Here is a 15,509-nt window from a genome sequence, read left to right as displayed (position 1 = left end):
AAGTGTTACATTGTGACCACAGTTGACCGTGACCTTAAACGAATCCGGAAGATCCCTGGAGTTCCTATCATGTACATTTCTAACCACAGATACAACATCCAGCGTATGCCAGATGATTATGGAGCCCCTTGGTTCTGATTCTTACAAGACAAAGTTCTCTATCTTCCTTCGACCAACTTTCTCAGTTGCCAGTTCAGTAAACATGCTATAGAATATAGAATAATTCCTATAGCATGAATTATTTGCTCTGTTATGAGCTAAACATGATCAAATATACTCACTTCTTGATGCTTTTTGAAATGATATTTTGTTGCCTTTAAAAATGTGTTACATTTTTTAAATAAATCATATGTTCCAGTCATTATTCAAAAAAAAAAAAAAAAAAAAGAAGAAGCAGCATATGGAGCTGGGCGCAGTGGCGCATGCCTGTAATCCCAGCAGTTCAGGAGGCTGAGACAGGAGGATCATGAGTTCAAAGCCAGCCTCCGTGATGGAAAGGCACTAAGCAACTCAGTGAGGCCCTGTCTCTAAATAAAATACAAATTAGGGCTGGGGATGTGGCTCAGTGGCCACATGCCCCTGAGTTCAATACCTAGTACCCAAAATAAAACAAAACAAAAAATATGAAACAACTACTATGCTCAAGCTAATAATGTATCCCGTAAAACTAGGGGATTCTATTATTATTCCATCCTTTTACCCAGGCAAAGTAAGTGACTAGGCATGGTGGTGGGCCATTAAGGGTCTACTGTGTATCATATTCTGAGCTAGGAAAAATAAATAAAATGAAAACTGATTCTGAGAACACAAAGATGAATAAGAAACAGCATGAGGTCTATGCCCTGCGGCTTCATAAGCTAGCAAGGACTAGATTTGGGCCCTATCCTCTCCACTCCTATCCTGTCTCAGCTCTCACCCCATGAGGATGGGATGAAGTATGAAGCATTGGCCAACTTGTAGCTGATGAAGGCAGGAAGGACTGAGCTGACCACAGGGACCTTACCCCCACCTCTCCATCATCCCTCCCTCTCCACCCATGACTCCCAGGCCTGCTGCCTGAGTGTTTGACTAAAGGGCAGGGATTGCTGAACCTGCTGGGTGAGTCCAGTGAGTCAGAAGTGATTGGGGTGGACAGTCAGGCAAAGGGTGAGCCAGTGGCACAGGGACCATGGCTCTGACTGTGTGTGTGAGGAGACTAACAGGGCTGCCAGGCACCCATGACCGACAAGTGAAGCTCAGCTTTCGGGGTGAGGCTTGCAAGGATACTGTAAAAATTCTTGGAACTGGACTTCTAACCCTCTATTTCCCAGACCTCTAACCCAATTCCTGGCCATCTCTACAGTTTGTCTCCTTTCTCCCCAGCCTACCACCTCTGACCTTCTGCTTTTTTTCTCTCACCCGACCACTTTTTTCCTTTAAATGTGAATCTAGTGGGGAATGGACACTGGACCAAGGGTAGAAGAGGCTAATGACTTTTTTATGTGGGGAAGGGCTAATAAATGACTAGTTTCAACCCTGAGCAGGTTTTACCCAGAAAACAAGGAAAATTCGCTGTGGTCAAGAAGCCGATGTCGGTGAGGTCAGTATGGATGGCTCCTGGATGGCTCCTGGATGGGCTGATTCCTTTCCAGGTCCATCCTGGGCTCATTACTGGGATTGGGGAGATGTAGTCTTGTGAAATGGGGTCAGAAACAGACTTAAGAAATCAGACCCTTGGGTTGGGGATGTGGCTCAAGCAGTAGCTCGCCTGGCATGCGTGGGGCACTGGGTTCCATCCTCAGCACCAATTAAAAGTAAAATGAAGATGCTTTGTCCACCGAAAACTTGAAAAAGACCCAGTTGGAATAAGTCAGTTCTAAGACTGGAGGGCATTATTTCTTGACTGATAGTTAGCTCTAGATTAGCCCTTGTTTGTAGTCAGTCCCTGGTTGGAATGATCATTTCAGGTTTGGAAGACCAGTCCTAGGGTTTTTGGTTTAGGGGTTGGCTTCAATTTCAGGGTTGGAAATAGGGGTGGATTAGGAATAAGGGCCAGCCCTGCAATGGGTGTTACAAGCTTCTTCCTATCCCCAGCTGTTCCGTTGGCCCCATTATGGAGCTCCACTCACTGGGGAAAATCTGTCCGTGCAGGTAGTCAACTGCAGCCGTGTGTTCAGCTCCAGGTGAGTAGGCCTGGGGAAGTCAGGGGTGCAGGAGAGGCTGGGATTGACTTACTGACATTTCCCTGGGATACTCTTCTGTCCCATGCTACTCCCCTAGGCCTCTGGGGACCCTGGTGATCTCCCTGCAACAGCTACAGAGTGCTGGGCGTTTGGTGCTACGGGAGGCCCTAGTGGATGAAAACCTGCGAGTGTCCCCTGTGAGTCCCATCAGCACCAATCTGCCACCCCCAAACCCAAGACCCCCTCTAGATAGAGGATTCCACTTAACCCAGGGAAACTCAAGACCCAGACACCGTGGTTCAACCCCTACCACTGCTAGGGCTCCTTTCATTGCAGTCCCTGTCTGAGTATGATGTGGGCCAGAACCAGGTTCAGCTCTGAGGCCCTGGGTTGTGGCAAAAGGGGAGATAAGTTGTCTGTTGCTCTCTGATCCTGGAGTAGACTCACTTCTTGTTGAACACCTGGCTGAATTTTCTTTATTTTTTATTTATTTATTTTTTTGGTACCAGGAATTGAACCCAAAGGCACTTAACTACTGAACCATATCCCCAAGCATTTTCTATATTTTATTTAGTGACGGGGTCTCACTGATTTGCTTAGTGCCTTGCTCAGTTACTGAGGCTGGCTTTGAACTGGCGACCCTTCTGCCTTAGCCTCCTGAGCTGCTGAAATCACAGACATGTAATGAATTTTCCTGGTGTTTCACAGAAATTCATATTGCCTAGAAGTAGATCTGGCTTGAAATCTCCCATCTGACAGCTTCTCATTTGAAAACTTGGACAAGCTATTTAACATTTCTATGCTGTTTTCTTCATTTACATTATGTGGATTTAAAGCAAGTGTTGTTTTTCATTCACTCTATAGTCATTGTTTAAGCTCTTAAAAGCCAAGTGTGGTGCTGAGCAATGAGGATTCAGTAGTGAGCAAAACCAGACATGGAATTACCCTATTGGAGCTCTCTTGCCTAACATTAAACAAATATCCACACAAATAAGTGTGAAATTGCAACTGAATGCAGGTAGGGAGCTGGGAGAGTACATAACAAGGATATGAGATCTACTTTGAGGTCAGAAAAATTTCCCTGAGAAAGTAATGCTTAAGCTTGGAGCTCAACTATTATAGATATGAAACGTGAAGGAAGAATATTCCAGGCAGAAGAACTCAAATATGCTAAAGTCCAGTATCCTGGGGGAGCATAGCTAGAGAGCAGAGAAGAGCAGAACCCGAAATGAGAAGGAGCTGGAGTGGACGGCAAGGACCAGGTCATGCAGAACTGAGAAGATCACAGTAAGGGATTTGCAAAAGCAGTAGGAGATTTTGGAGCTGTATTTGACCTCCTCAATAAATAGCTTGCTCATTACATTCTTAGCAAAGTTGTGAATAATCAACATTATTGATAATTAGAGAGGATCCACAAGTCACCTTAGTGGCAGGCCAGGAGGGTCTATGTTTACAGATGGAGAAAAAGGCATTGTCCTTGGGCCTCTCAGGCTTAGGACAGTTTGAGTACTACACTGTATATGTTTTCAGATCCAGGTAGAACTTGACCTGAAGTATCAGCCTCCAGAGGGCGCTGCTGGAGCCTGGGCAGAGGAGGACTTTGGGGCACTCATCCGGGATAGGTAAACTAAGCAAAGCCTGGTGATTCCAGCCCAGGTGGTCCCAGTCCAGGCAGGTCCTGGAAAAGGAGACGTTTTCACTCCAGATCCATAGAGTTATAGCCAGATACTATGACTCTTGCAGCTCTGTCTTTGGGCCTGGCCCTCCCTCACTCCCTTCATTAATTTTTCCTCCTCCCAGCTCAGAGTTGATCATCCCCAATGTGGGCTTCCAGGAGCTGGAGTAAGTATATGAGGGATGATCTGGGATCACTGGGGTTGGTCTTGGGGTTAGGAGCCAGTGACATGGGGTTAGTCCTGAAGGTATCAGGACTGAATTAATTCCAAGGTCAGAGATCTGTTCCAGAATCAAGAGTTAATTTGGGAATTAGAGACTCTCAGGGTTAGGAGTCTGTCCTGAGATCAGTGGGGTCAGTATAAGGGTCAGTCCTAAGGTCAACAAAATCAAGGAATGCCCAGATATGGGTAACAGGTCCCAGGCATATCTCTTGAGGGCTTTCCTATTAGGCCTGGGGAGGCCCGGCTGGAGCGACGGGCAGTAGCTCTGGGCCGCAGGCTAGCTCGAAGCCTAGGTCCGCAAGATGATGATGAGAATGAGCTGGATCTGGAGCTGGAGCTGGAGCTGGAGGATGAGCCTGATGTGGAGCTTTCTGGGGTCGTGTTCAGCCCCCTCAAGAGGTATCTTGTACCCACATGCACCTGCTCCTACACCCTGCCAATGAGTCAGTCTCACCATTCACACATGTGGACCCACACCCATCCACCCTCACAAACACGGTCCCAGGGTATGGGTGAAGGGTGGATATCCTGTGGTCAAGGGTCACTCATAGGCATAGACACTGCCACTTCCGCACAATGATAAGTGATGAAAAGTAAAGAGCAAGTTTTAACTCTGGCTCACTGCAGTGTCCCAGTGCTTAGAATAGTGTTGGCATATAGTAGGTGCTCAATAAATTTTTGTTTGAACAAATAAATTGACTCAGGAGTTCAGGAATGAGTCAAATTCTGGATGTAGGCTTGCTTGAGGTGTAGGTAAGGCAAGAAAAGCCCCAAAGGACTCAGAATCCAAAAGTTTATAAGGAACAGGAGACCTCACCTCCAGTATCAAGTGAGTGTGTGTGTTGGCAGGGAATGGGGAAGCTAAAGCTGACTTTAAGCTTCTTTACAGCCGAGCCCACAGCCTGGCCCGTGGGGATCCTTTCCAAATGTCCAAAGCCCAGGACTTCCAGGTACTGCTCTCTTCCCAGGCCTCAAACCTGTGGATCCCCCATTCTGTGTGCCTGCACGTTCCTTCCCCTACGTTGGTAGGTCTGGCGTCCTCTCCTCCCTTTCTGCACCTCTTAGGTAGGGGTCACCGTGCTGGAGGCCCAGAAACTAGTGGGAGTAAACATTAACCCCTATGTGGCCGTGCGCGTTGGGGAGCAGCGCCGTGCGACAGCCACACAGCGTGGGACCAATTGCCCCTTTTACAATGAGGTGGGCACGATCAAGGAAAGTGGCGAGTCTGAGAGTGGACAGGACCAAGATAGGAATCATCCTTAGAGGAGGCGTGGCCTACGTGCGCTGGAGTCTAGAATATGAAGGGGCGGGGCTCATCAAGGGAAAAAGTGTGCGGAGGCTCAGTCCAGGGTGGAAGTACCGCGTTGTCTTCACCAGAGGCTGGGGCAAGCCGGCGTGGGCGCTTCACATCTAACGTTCTCTCACCTTCCTTACTTTCCCTCACCCCCACTTCAATCCAGTACTTCTTGTTCGAATTTCATGAGACCCAGCTTCGCCTTCAAGACTTGCTGCTGGAGATCACGGTGAGGAGACAGAAGGGAGAGCTTTCCTTCAGGAAAGGGGAACACTGAAGCTTCGGGACTAACACCACTTCCCCCCAGGTTTTCCATTCGCAGTCCCTTCCCTTTATGGCCACCCGGATAGGCACCTTCAGGATGGACCTGGGCATCGTCTTCGACCAGCCAGGTACCGAACTTTAGGCTTATTGAGACTGATCTGCAGGGACAGGGACCTCTCAGCAGTGACTCCGCATGGACTCCTGTGCACTAACTTCTGAGACAGCCATCTCTTGCGAAGACTGACACTCCAAACATTCTCACTCCTCTCTACTGAGCCAGAGAGGAACCCCCGCCACTGTCCAATGCTCTGGTCGCAGCTCTATGATCGCCTGGTGCATCCCACCAGCGTCCCCTGACTCCTCGCCCGTCTTTCTGCCCTAGATGGCCACTTCTATCAAAAATGGGCTCCTCTGCATGACCCCCAGGATACTCGCGCCGGGACCAAGGGCTTCGTTAAGGTCACCTTGTCCGTGAGGGCACGCGGAGACCTGCCTCCTCCACTGCCACTCCTGGGTCCAGGGCACAGTTCGGACATCGACAAGTGAGCTGGGGTGAGGGGAGGAGAGAATCGGATCCGGTGTGGCCTCGGAGGCGCGGAGAGGCGAAGGGATAGATTCTGCTCCTCGGCCTCTCACCTCCCTGCTCCTCCAGGAACTTGCTCCTGCCGCGCGGGATCCGAGCAGAGAGGCCGTGGGCGCGGCTCCGCGTGCGGGTGTACCGCGCCGAGGGCCTTCCAGCACTGCGTCCAGGGCTACTGGGGAGTCTGGCACGCGCCCTGCACGACCAACGCGTCCTCGTGGACCCCTATGTACGGGTGTCCTTCTTGGGACAGCAGGTAAGTCTCTAGCGTGCCCCCTCCGCCGCAACTCAGGCCCTGATCCCACGCTCAACCCTCTCAGTCGGTCTTCACGTCGGTCTTCAGGGCGAGACGTCGGTGCGCAGCGAGACAGCGGCGCCGGAGTGGAACGAGCAGCTGAACTTTGTGGAGCTGTTCCCACCGCTAACGCGCGGACTTCGCCTGCAGCTGCGGGACGACGCGCCCCTCCTCGATGAGGCCCTCGCCACGCACGTGCTGGACTTGAAGCAGATCTCGCACCCCGGCCGCGCGGGTGAGTGCAGCTGGCGCTGGGCCCTGTCAGCCCCAGATCCCGCTTCAACTAGCCTGAGTCCCTCAGAGCCGTAGTCGCTCCTTCCTCGGGACCCAGCTCAGCTGAGGGAGTCGGGTCCACCGGACAAAATGAACTGCTCCAGGCTGGCCCCGCCCTTCGCCCGCCCCCCTCCCCACCCGACACAAACCCCATCCTCGGTTTGCAAAAACCTGACCACAGTCACGCATCCGGTAACCACGCCTGCCCTGCTCTTCCTACGGATTTATGATCGCTGAAACAGGGCTGCTGCCTAAGTAGCCACTCATCCAGTCCTTCACCCTTTTACATGTAGCCCCACCCCGGTCCCGGCTCTGCCTGGGTATTTGGCTCTATCAATTGGTGGCCCCTAAAGGCCAAACTTCACCGATTCGCTTCGCCTTTGGGAGCTCAGCTGGTTTTGAGCTGCACCCAGGTGATGCTCCTCAGCGGTCTGCAGCTGTTCCCTTCCAGAACTGCTGAATTATTTTCTGCCATATCCCAACCCCAGACATGGAGGAGATAAGGGTATGGAGTATAGACTATTCTAGTATCCACTCGCCCGTGCTCCCCTCCAAAACACTGTTCTTGTCCCCCACAGCCGGGTTTAACCCCACCTTTGGCCCAGCCTGGATACCCCTCTATGGCTCGCCCCCTAGTAGGGGTGTCCGGGATGGTCTTCAAAGTCTCAATGAAGGCGTCGGCCAAGGCATTTGGTTCCGCGGCCGACTTCTGGTGGCAGTGTCCATGGAGGTGTTTGAAGGAAGAGCTGAACCTGAACCTCCCCAGACCTTACAGGGGTCCAGGTTGTCCCGACTCACCGGAAAGAAGAAGAAGAAAGCCAGACAGGGCCAGATCCCAACCAGGGTTCCGCAGCAGGTGGACACCAGCTCCAGTGCAGAATCTCCTGAGATTCCCAGTGCTATGGAGGTGGAAGTGGAGGAGTTGCTGCCTCTGCCGGAGGTGGGGGCTGGAGTCACTCTCAGCTTTGGAGGTTTAATGCATTCCCAGACACTGAACACCATGGGGGAGTTTCAATTTGGGGGCCTGGGTGGATTTGTACCATAATGGGTGGAGGGAGACTGACCAATCCCCTGGACCCAAAGTGTTGAGGCTGCAAGGCGCAGAGAGCGGTGCAGGACACCTGCAGTGACTTCTGGGCCTTGGCTGCAATGGGTTTTTTGTGAACATTGTGGCCAAGCATAGTCCAGGCTGCTCCCTGGGAGGCCAGGGGCTGACTCCAGCCTGATTCCCTTCCCCAGAATGCCCTGGCGCCCTGTGAAGATTTCCTGCTTTTTGGCGTGCTCTTTGAAGCCACCATGATTGACCCCACTATGGCCTTGCAGCCCATCAGCTTCGAGATTTCCATTGGTGTGTGGCCTACCTGAACCCCTGAGGGTCATGTTTTGAGGGTGGTCATTCATTTCAGACTGTATGCTCCTGAAAGGGGCTATTGACTTTCCATAAGGGTGGATTTTTACTTCTCTTGAGGCAAAATTGATTGAGGGAGGGGTCTGACCTCCCACCCATTGCCTGCTGACTCTTGCTGCTCTGAGGCTAGGTCATGCAGGCCGCCGAGAGGAGCAATTGGGCCGAGGGTCCAGGGCTGGGGAGAGAACTGAGGGCAACCTGGGGGAGGCTCAGCCTCTCCTGGAGTCTGAAGATATGGGGACCGGTCTGGAAGAGGAGGAGGAGGTGGGAACTCCAGCTCAGAGGCCAGAGCCTGTGGACGGCAGTGGGTGAGTGCTCCAATTCTCTAAGGGGGGTGTTGGGAGGTCATCATGTACTCAGGACACCCCGGAGCCTCAGTTTCTTTCTTTCTGGCCCAGACCATACCTCTGCTTGCCCCTGCGTCACCATAAGCCCTGTGTGCATGTGTGGAGTCGCTGGGAGGATTACACATGGCGCCTGCAAAGCAGCAACTGTGTTCACAAAGTGGCTGAGAGGCTGGTGAGGGCAAGGCCAGCACTTAAAGAGAATTGCAGGGCTATGCAGATGCTGGGGACACTTTGGCCCTTGAGGGAGCAACCAAGGGAAGCTAATCGGTGGAGCAAAAGGGAGCCAGCACCTTATTGGTGCAAGGCCAGAGCGTAGTGGACAAAGAACACAGTTTCTGGGTAAACTGAAGGGAATTCAGGAGATCAAAGTTATAGGAGGACAGGGATTCAGAATAGTTGAACCCAGGAAGGGGCTGGGTGAAGGGGTGGGGTAGAGTACTGGAGGCCAGGCCCCAGTGGAATGGAACCACTAAGGTTCTAGAGGAATAGAACCATGAATCCATGGAGCCAAAGAAGGGCAGGTTAGGAGGTATGGGGTGGAAGTGGGTGGGGCCTCCAGGTGGGAGTGGGGGTTATTGTACCTAGGACCCTCAAGACTTTGACCCTCTCACTGCCCTACAGAGCCAAGGGCTGCAGGAAGTTGAGAAGATGCAGCGTAGATCAGGACTCAGTGCCTGCACACGGCTCAAGCAGACTCTGGAGGAACTGGTGGCTGGAAGCAGGTGAACTAAGAGAGAGCCCTTAGAGCTATTGATCCTGGGCCTGTTCCAGGGTGGGAGAGACTTTGTGATTTGAAGCTGCATTTGCTCAGCATTTTATAGGAGACAACTTTAAATATCAAGGAGTTTGATGGAAATTTGGGGAGTTGGGATGTGCTCAGGTCCTTAGGTGCTTCTGCTACCACCTTCCATAAGGTCTCTTACCCTGGCTCCTGGGGGCATATATTGCTTCCCGTGTCTCCTACTTTATGGAGGAAACAGAATCCTCACCTTCTTCCATTTAATCTACTACCTGGCCAGCTTGTGCATCTCTCTCCTTCCTGCTAAGTGGAGGAAGCATCCTAGCTGTGATCTTGAATTTTTCTCCTCTCACTTCCTGGAGGAATTGGCTCTGCTGTTGTCCACTTCCTCTCCTGCATCCTCAACTGGTCCTTACTTATATCATCTTTTTTTGCTGTAACCACATAAACATGTTCTGGTTCCCTTTATATTTGACCTTCACTGACCCAAATTCCATAATCATAATTCTAGGCACTTAAGAACCTTTCTGGCGCTATTCTCAAAAGAATTAATTGTGTAATTATTCAGTAAATAATTATGGTACTTGCTGGGTGTGGTGGCACATGCCTGTAATCCCAGCAGTTTAGGAGTCTGAGACAGGAGGATTGCAAATTCAAAGCCAGCCTCAGCCAAAGCAAGGCACTAAGCAACTCAGTGAGACCCTGTCTCTAAATAAAATACAAAATAGGGCTGGGAATGTGGCTCAGTGGTTGAGTGCCCCTGAGTTCAATCCCCAGTACCCCCTCAAAAAAAAAAAAAATATATATATAGTACTTGCCATGCCAGACACTGTTTAAGTACAGGGATATCAGTGAAAAGGTATTTCTGATCTCGAAAATCCCTGAAGCTTGTATTATTCCCCTGTGGTGAGGGCAGTGGGTATGAGCAGAAACACAGATAATAAACATGAAAACAAAGAGATAAAAATATGCTATGTAGGATAAGTGTTAAGGGAGGAAATGAAAGAAAAATACATCAGAGAGATTTTATAAAGGGTGAAGAGGGCAGGGCATAGTGAAGGTGACGTGAAAAAGATGAAGGAGCATGTCACATCTGTAAGGGAACAGGCATGTTAGGTCCTTTCAGCCAACCAGGGGCGACTAAACCACAGGTGATCTCTGACTTAAATGGGCACAGGAATGCCCCAGGGTGTAAACATGTACACCCTGATGCAGTAGTCTCTGGGTTCGGGCTGAGACTCTGCAGTTCTGACAAGTACGCAGGTGATACCAGTGCTGTTGGGCGACACATGGAGTAGCTAGGGTACTTCTCAGTGGATAGTTAAATACTGGGGAGCTGTGAGGCTCAAAGGAAAGGCGACATGTCCTTGATGAATTCAGGTTGGTCCAAATGCATATAGACACCTATGGAGAACAAGGCTAAGAAGGCTTTGAGGGAATGGGGGTTGGGAGGCCTGTTCTGAGGGAATTGGCCCCAAGAGCCCATGTTCTCCCCTGTGACTCCCCTGGTTTGTGTGTCCCCTCTCCCTACAGACAGTTTTGCCGCAGTACTGAGCGTAGGACGATGACACGGCCCAACAACCTGGATCGATGCCGAGGGAAACTGCTGACGCACAGCCTGGTATGGGCAGGGGAAGGAAGGCCGGGACCTGGCTAGAACCCTCCACTCATGCTCTCTTTTTGCCCTTTCAGAACCTGTTGGCAAAGCAAGGTCTGCGGCTTTTACGTGGTCTGAGACAGGCCAACATGCAAAAGAAGGTGACATTGGCCAAGAAACTCCTTGCAAAACTGCGCTTTCTGGCTCAGGAGGTAATGCCTCTCTGACCCCGTCTGCCTACCCCGTACACCCATCCCCCTAAGCCTTTGACCATCCAGGTTCTCTGGGCAGATGTAATGTCACGTCATTCCTTTGGAATTACTGAGGGTGAGGAAGAAAGTTCTAGGGTTCAGCAGGGATTCAGGGAGCATTCAAGATCTCTTTGGTTGAAGATTTGAGAGTAAATTCCCTTGGGCATGACCTCCCTGGTCTGAAACTCTGAATTCAGTGTATGAAGGGAAAGGGAGAATATTTTCTCTGCTAACCATCTGCATATGTTATCTGGGTTATTCCTCCAGCAAACTTAGGAAGAGTTTACCCCATTTGAAAGGAGCAGAAACAGGCTTAGAGAGGGAGTCTTAACAGCTGGTTAAGTAGCAACAGGGATTCCAAACCAGTTAGATCCTGGTTTCAGACTTCAAAGGATAAATTGGGATTTAGTAAGAAAGAATGCATATATGTGCAAATGGCCAGAATTAGAACTGGGGGACATGTGGAAGACAGGGTGTTGGAAAGATGGAGACAGTATATAGAATTTATACTGAATTTTAGTGCAAAATTGCTTTATTGGTTTTGTTTATTTGGTGCTAGAATCAAACCCAGGGCTTCACTCACACTAAGCACATGCTTTACCACTGAACTACAACCCTACTCTGCTTTTAAATATTTGTAGTGAAAACCTGTATTTTGTGACATAAATAAGCATCCTGAAATAATATAGTTTAGTTTTGCTCTTTTTCAAACTTATATTATTTTGCTCTTTTTTAAATATTATGTATGTGAGATTTATCCAGATCATTGCATGTAGATGTATAATTTGTCTCATTACTGTATAATATTGTATATAATATATGTTATACAATATTGTACCTAATATTATATAATTTTATAATTTGTTTCATTGCTGTATAATATTTCCTTCTGTGAATATACTATAATTTATTTATACATTGTACTGTTGATGGATTTGCAAATCGTTCCTAATTACTGGTCATTAGAAATAATGCTTCCAAGCTGTGCAGTGGCACACAACTGTAATCCCAGCAACTCAGGAGGCTGAGGCAGAAGGGTTGCAAGTTCAAGGCCAGTCTCAGCAACTTAATGAGACTCTGTCTAAAAATAAAAATTAAAAAAAGGACTGGGGCCTGAGTGCTGTGGCACACACCTATAATCCCAGTAGCTCTGGAGGCTGAGGCAGGAGGTTTGCGAGGGCAAAGCCAGCCTCAGCAATTTAGCAAGCGGCTAAGCTACTAAGTGAGACCCTGTCTCTAAATAAAATACAAAGTTGGGCTGGGGATGTGGCTCAGTGGTTGAGTGCCCCTGAGTTCAATCCCTGGTACCCAAAATAAATAAATAAAAATAAAAAGGCCTAGGGTGCTGGGGTTGTGGCTCAGTGGTAGAGCCCTTGCCTAGCACGTGTGAAGTACTGGGTTTGATGCTCAGCACCACATAAAAATAAATAAACAATAAAAATAATAATAATAAAACTATAAAAAATAATGTTTTCTTTAAAAAAAAAAATATATATATATATATTTTAGGTGTAGATGGACACAATACAATGCCTTTATTTTTATGTGGTGCTGAGCATCAAACCCGGGTCCTGCCCATGCTAGGCGAGCGCTCTACCGCTGAGCCACAATCCCAGCCCCAGAAATGTTTTCCAAGACCATTTTGGCACATGTCCTGGTATGCAAGGGCTAGAGTTTCTGTAGAGCAGCGATTCTCAAGCTTTTTCTTCTTAGGACTCTTTGGTGCCTTTAATAACTATTGGGTTTCCCAAAGAGCATTTGTTTATGTAGACTTTGTTACCATTACATGAATTAAAAAGGAAAAACAAAGCCAGGTGTGGTTGTGAATGCCTGTAATCCCAGTGGCTCAGGAGGCTGGGGCTGGAGGATTGTAAATTCAACGCCAGCCTCAGCAATTTAGCAAGGCTCTAAGCAACTCAGTGAGACCCTGTTTCTAAATAAAATTTTTAAAAAAAAAAGTATAAAAAGGAAAAACTAAAAATCCTGAGAAATAAAGCAATAGTTATTATTTCATTAGATAACACGAGCAAACCAATTACATGTCAATATAAATAACATGTTTTCATAAAAAATAACAATAGCCAGGCATGATGGCACAAACCTATAATCCCAGTGACTCAGGAGGCTGAAGTAGGAGGATTGGAAGTTCAAGGCCAACCTCAGAATTTTAGTGAGGGCTTAAGAAACTTAATAGGACCTTGTCTCAAAATAAAAATAGAGCCGGCGCAATAGCGCACTTCTGTAATCCCAGCAGCCCAGGAGGCTGAGACAGGAGAATTAAGACTTCAAAGCCAGCCTCAGCAACAATGAGGCACTAAGCAACCACGGTGAGACCCTGCCTCTAAGTAAAATACAAATTAAGGCTGGGGATGTGGCTCAGTGGTATAGTGACCCTGAGTTCAATCCCTGGTATAACAACAACTACTACAACTACAAAAAACCACCACCACAACAAAAAGCAAACAAAAACCCCACAAAGCTATAATCTCCAAAACAAAAAACTTAGTGAGAAAAGTGGTATTGATTCACATTTTTAAAATAACTTTTTAATACTCTGTTATATTAAAATTTTGGTCTATTTTGTACTTTGAAAGGATTGATATTTTTGATTATTTTCAATTTTCAAGTGTTTGCTGAAATGACCATCTTTTAGCTCTTGTGTACTTCCCCACTGTAACTTTTAGAATTTTTATCATACTTATTTTAATGTCCCAGTCTAATAATTCCAACATCTGGGTTATCTTATGTGTCTTATGTGTTATTTCTTCTCTTGATCAAGAGTCACATTTTTCACTTTTCCTGTCTTATGGTTTTTTGGGGTTATTTTTGTTTGTTTTTTTTTTTTTTTGGGGGGTGGGAGATGTTAATCCCACGGACACTTTACTACTGAGTGACATCCCAAGTCCTTTTTAGTTTTTGAGACAGAGTCTTTGCTCAGTTGCCCAGGTTGGCCTTGGACTTAAGGTCCCCCTGCCTCAGCCTCCCAAATGACTGGGGTTACAGGCATGCACCATCATGTCCAACTGTCTTGTGACTTTTTATTTATAATGTCTGTATTTTTGTATGAAAGAACAGTAAAGACTAAAATAAATAATATGTATTTCCAGAAAGTGTCATTCCCCTCCTCACATCAGGCATCGGGAGTGAATCCTGTGTCATGCTTTGTATTTGACCTGGGCTTGGCTGTGAACTTGTTTGGGTTCACTTCACCTCTGGCTTTGAATGATTTGAGGATGGGACAGGACTCTCCTTTCATCTGGGCCTAGAATTGAGAACTGGCAAGATCCCACAAATCTGTCTCTATTCTCACCCCAACTGCCAACATTCTGATTATGGGCCCTTGTCCCTGCTTTACAGGCCACCTGACAGGCTTAGGGTTGTAGACAAGTTCTTGTTTTCTCATTCTGTTTCCTTCCCTCTGCACCTAAGGAGATAGCTTTTAGACCTGTTTTCCCTTCCCTAGAAAGGGACCCATCCTGCAGCTCTGAAAGTCCTGAGTGCTCCCCTGCTTTCAGTGGGCTCTCCAGCTGAGCCTTCAGCATTCTCTAGCCTTGGGGCAGTGTGCCCTTTCAGCTCTCCAGCTTCTCTCTCTACTACAAAAGCTGAAATCCCAGAGGACCACCGATAGATTTCTTTGAGCTCATCTGTCCTCTTATTTTCTACTAAAGGTGGTTACTTTTCACTTGTAAAAACCCTTAAGGGGGGCTGAGACTGTAGCTTGGTGGCAGAGTGCTTACTGAGCATGGGTGAGTTTCTGAGTTCAAACCTTAGCACCACATAAAAACAAACAAATAAAATAAAGGCATATTGTCCATTTACAACTACAAAAACAAAAACAAAGCTAATGAGGATCTCTTATTGCAGCTATTTACATACCTCCCCTTAGCTCTAAGTGAAGATCCTTAGGAAGGAGTTGGTAGATAGATAAGTCTTGTTTTGTGGCTAGGTCCTTGGGATTCTCATGTGGCATGCAGCATTAAACATTTCTTAGAAGTTGTATAGTTTCTCCTTATTTATGACCAATTCCTTTTTATAACTGCAGCTCTGCCAGAGGTGGGAGCATCTGTAGATCTCTCTTCACCTATGAAGAATCCATCACTTTCTGGATTTATTTCATTAGGTTTCTTTGGATCCTCACTTCTGTGATGTTTTGTTGTTGTTGTTGTTGTGTTAAACACACAGTTTTGCAATTTATTTGGGTTGTTTTCGTTGTTAGGGTGACAGTGAGTCTTGTGTGCAACTTTCTTCGTCCAGACTGGTAATGGACTCCTCCGCTGATTTTTTTTAAAATTTAGCATTTTCCTTTCACACATGCAATGAAATGTACAAATCTTAACTAAACATTTGCTGAATTTTGGTGAATATATAGAACTCTGTAAAACAAATGCCTACCAAGAATCA

General features: G+C 47.6%; 1 protein-coding gene across 1 annotated transcript in view; it reads left to right on the top strand.

The window, feature by feature from the left end:
* Positions 1-1,168: 1,168 nt before the first annotated feature.
* The window catches only part of LOC143394910 (fer-1-like protein 4), a 40,832-nt gene continuing 26,491 nt past the window's right edge, over positions 1,169-15,509 (top strand). The window contains exons 1-21 of the mRNA XM_076849478.1: positions 1,169-1,247; positions 1,524-1,579; positions 2,074-2,162; positions 2,260-2,359; positions 3,693-3,784; positions 3,963-4,004; positions 4,289-4,459; positions 4,950-5,010; positions 5,126-5,257; positions 5,521-5,583; positions 5,662-5,746; positions 6,001-6,160; positions 6,271-6,454; positions 6,542-6,728; positions 7,345-7,706; positions 8,006-8,114; positions 8,305-8,482; positions 8,573-8,693; positions 9,143-9,243; positions 10,794-10,881; positions 10,953-11,069. Of these exons, the coding sequence (XP_076705593.1) occupies positions 1,169-1,247; positions 1,524-1,579; positions 2,074-2,162; positions 2,260-2,359; positions 3,693-3,784; positions 3,963-4,004; positions 4,289-4,459; positions 4,950-5,010; positions 5,126-5,257; positions 5,521-5,583; positions 5,662-5,746; positions 6,001-6,160; positions 6,271-6,454; positions 6,542-6,728; positions 7,345-7,706; positions 8,006-8,114; positions 8,305-8,482; positions 8,573-8,693; positions 9,143-9,243; positions 10,794-10,881; positions 10,953-11,069 (2,577 nt within the window). The remainder of the gene's footprint in view (positions 1,248-1,523; positions 1,580-2,073; positions 2,163-2,259; positions 2,360-3,692; positions 3,785-3,962; positions 4,005-4,288; positions 4,460-4,949; positions 5,011-5,125; positions 5,258-5,520; positions 5,584-5,661; positions 5,747-6,000; positions 6,161-6,270; positions 6,455-6,541; positions 6,729-7,344; positions 7,707-8,005; positions 8,115-8,304; positions 8,483-8,572; positions 8,694-9,142; positions 9,244-10,793; positions 10,882-10,952; positions 11,070-15,509) is intronic.

This window comes from Callospermophilus lateralis, chromosome 3 (assembly GCF_048772815.1).
Source record: "Callospermophilus lateralis isolate mCalLat2 chromosome 3, mCalLat2.hap1, whole genome shotgun sequence".
NCBI lineage: Eukaryota > Metazoa > Chordata > Mammalia > Rodentia > Sciuridae > Callospermophilus > Callospermophilus lateralis.
The sequence above is the reverse complement of the archived record's forward strand: the minus strand, read 5'-3'. Positions and strand labels throughout refer to the sequence as shown.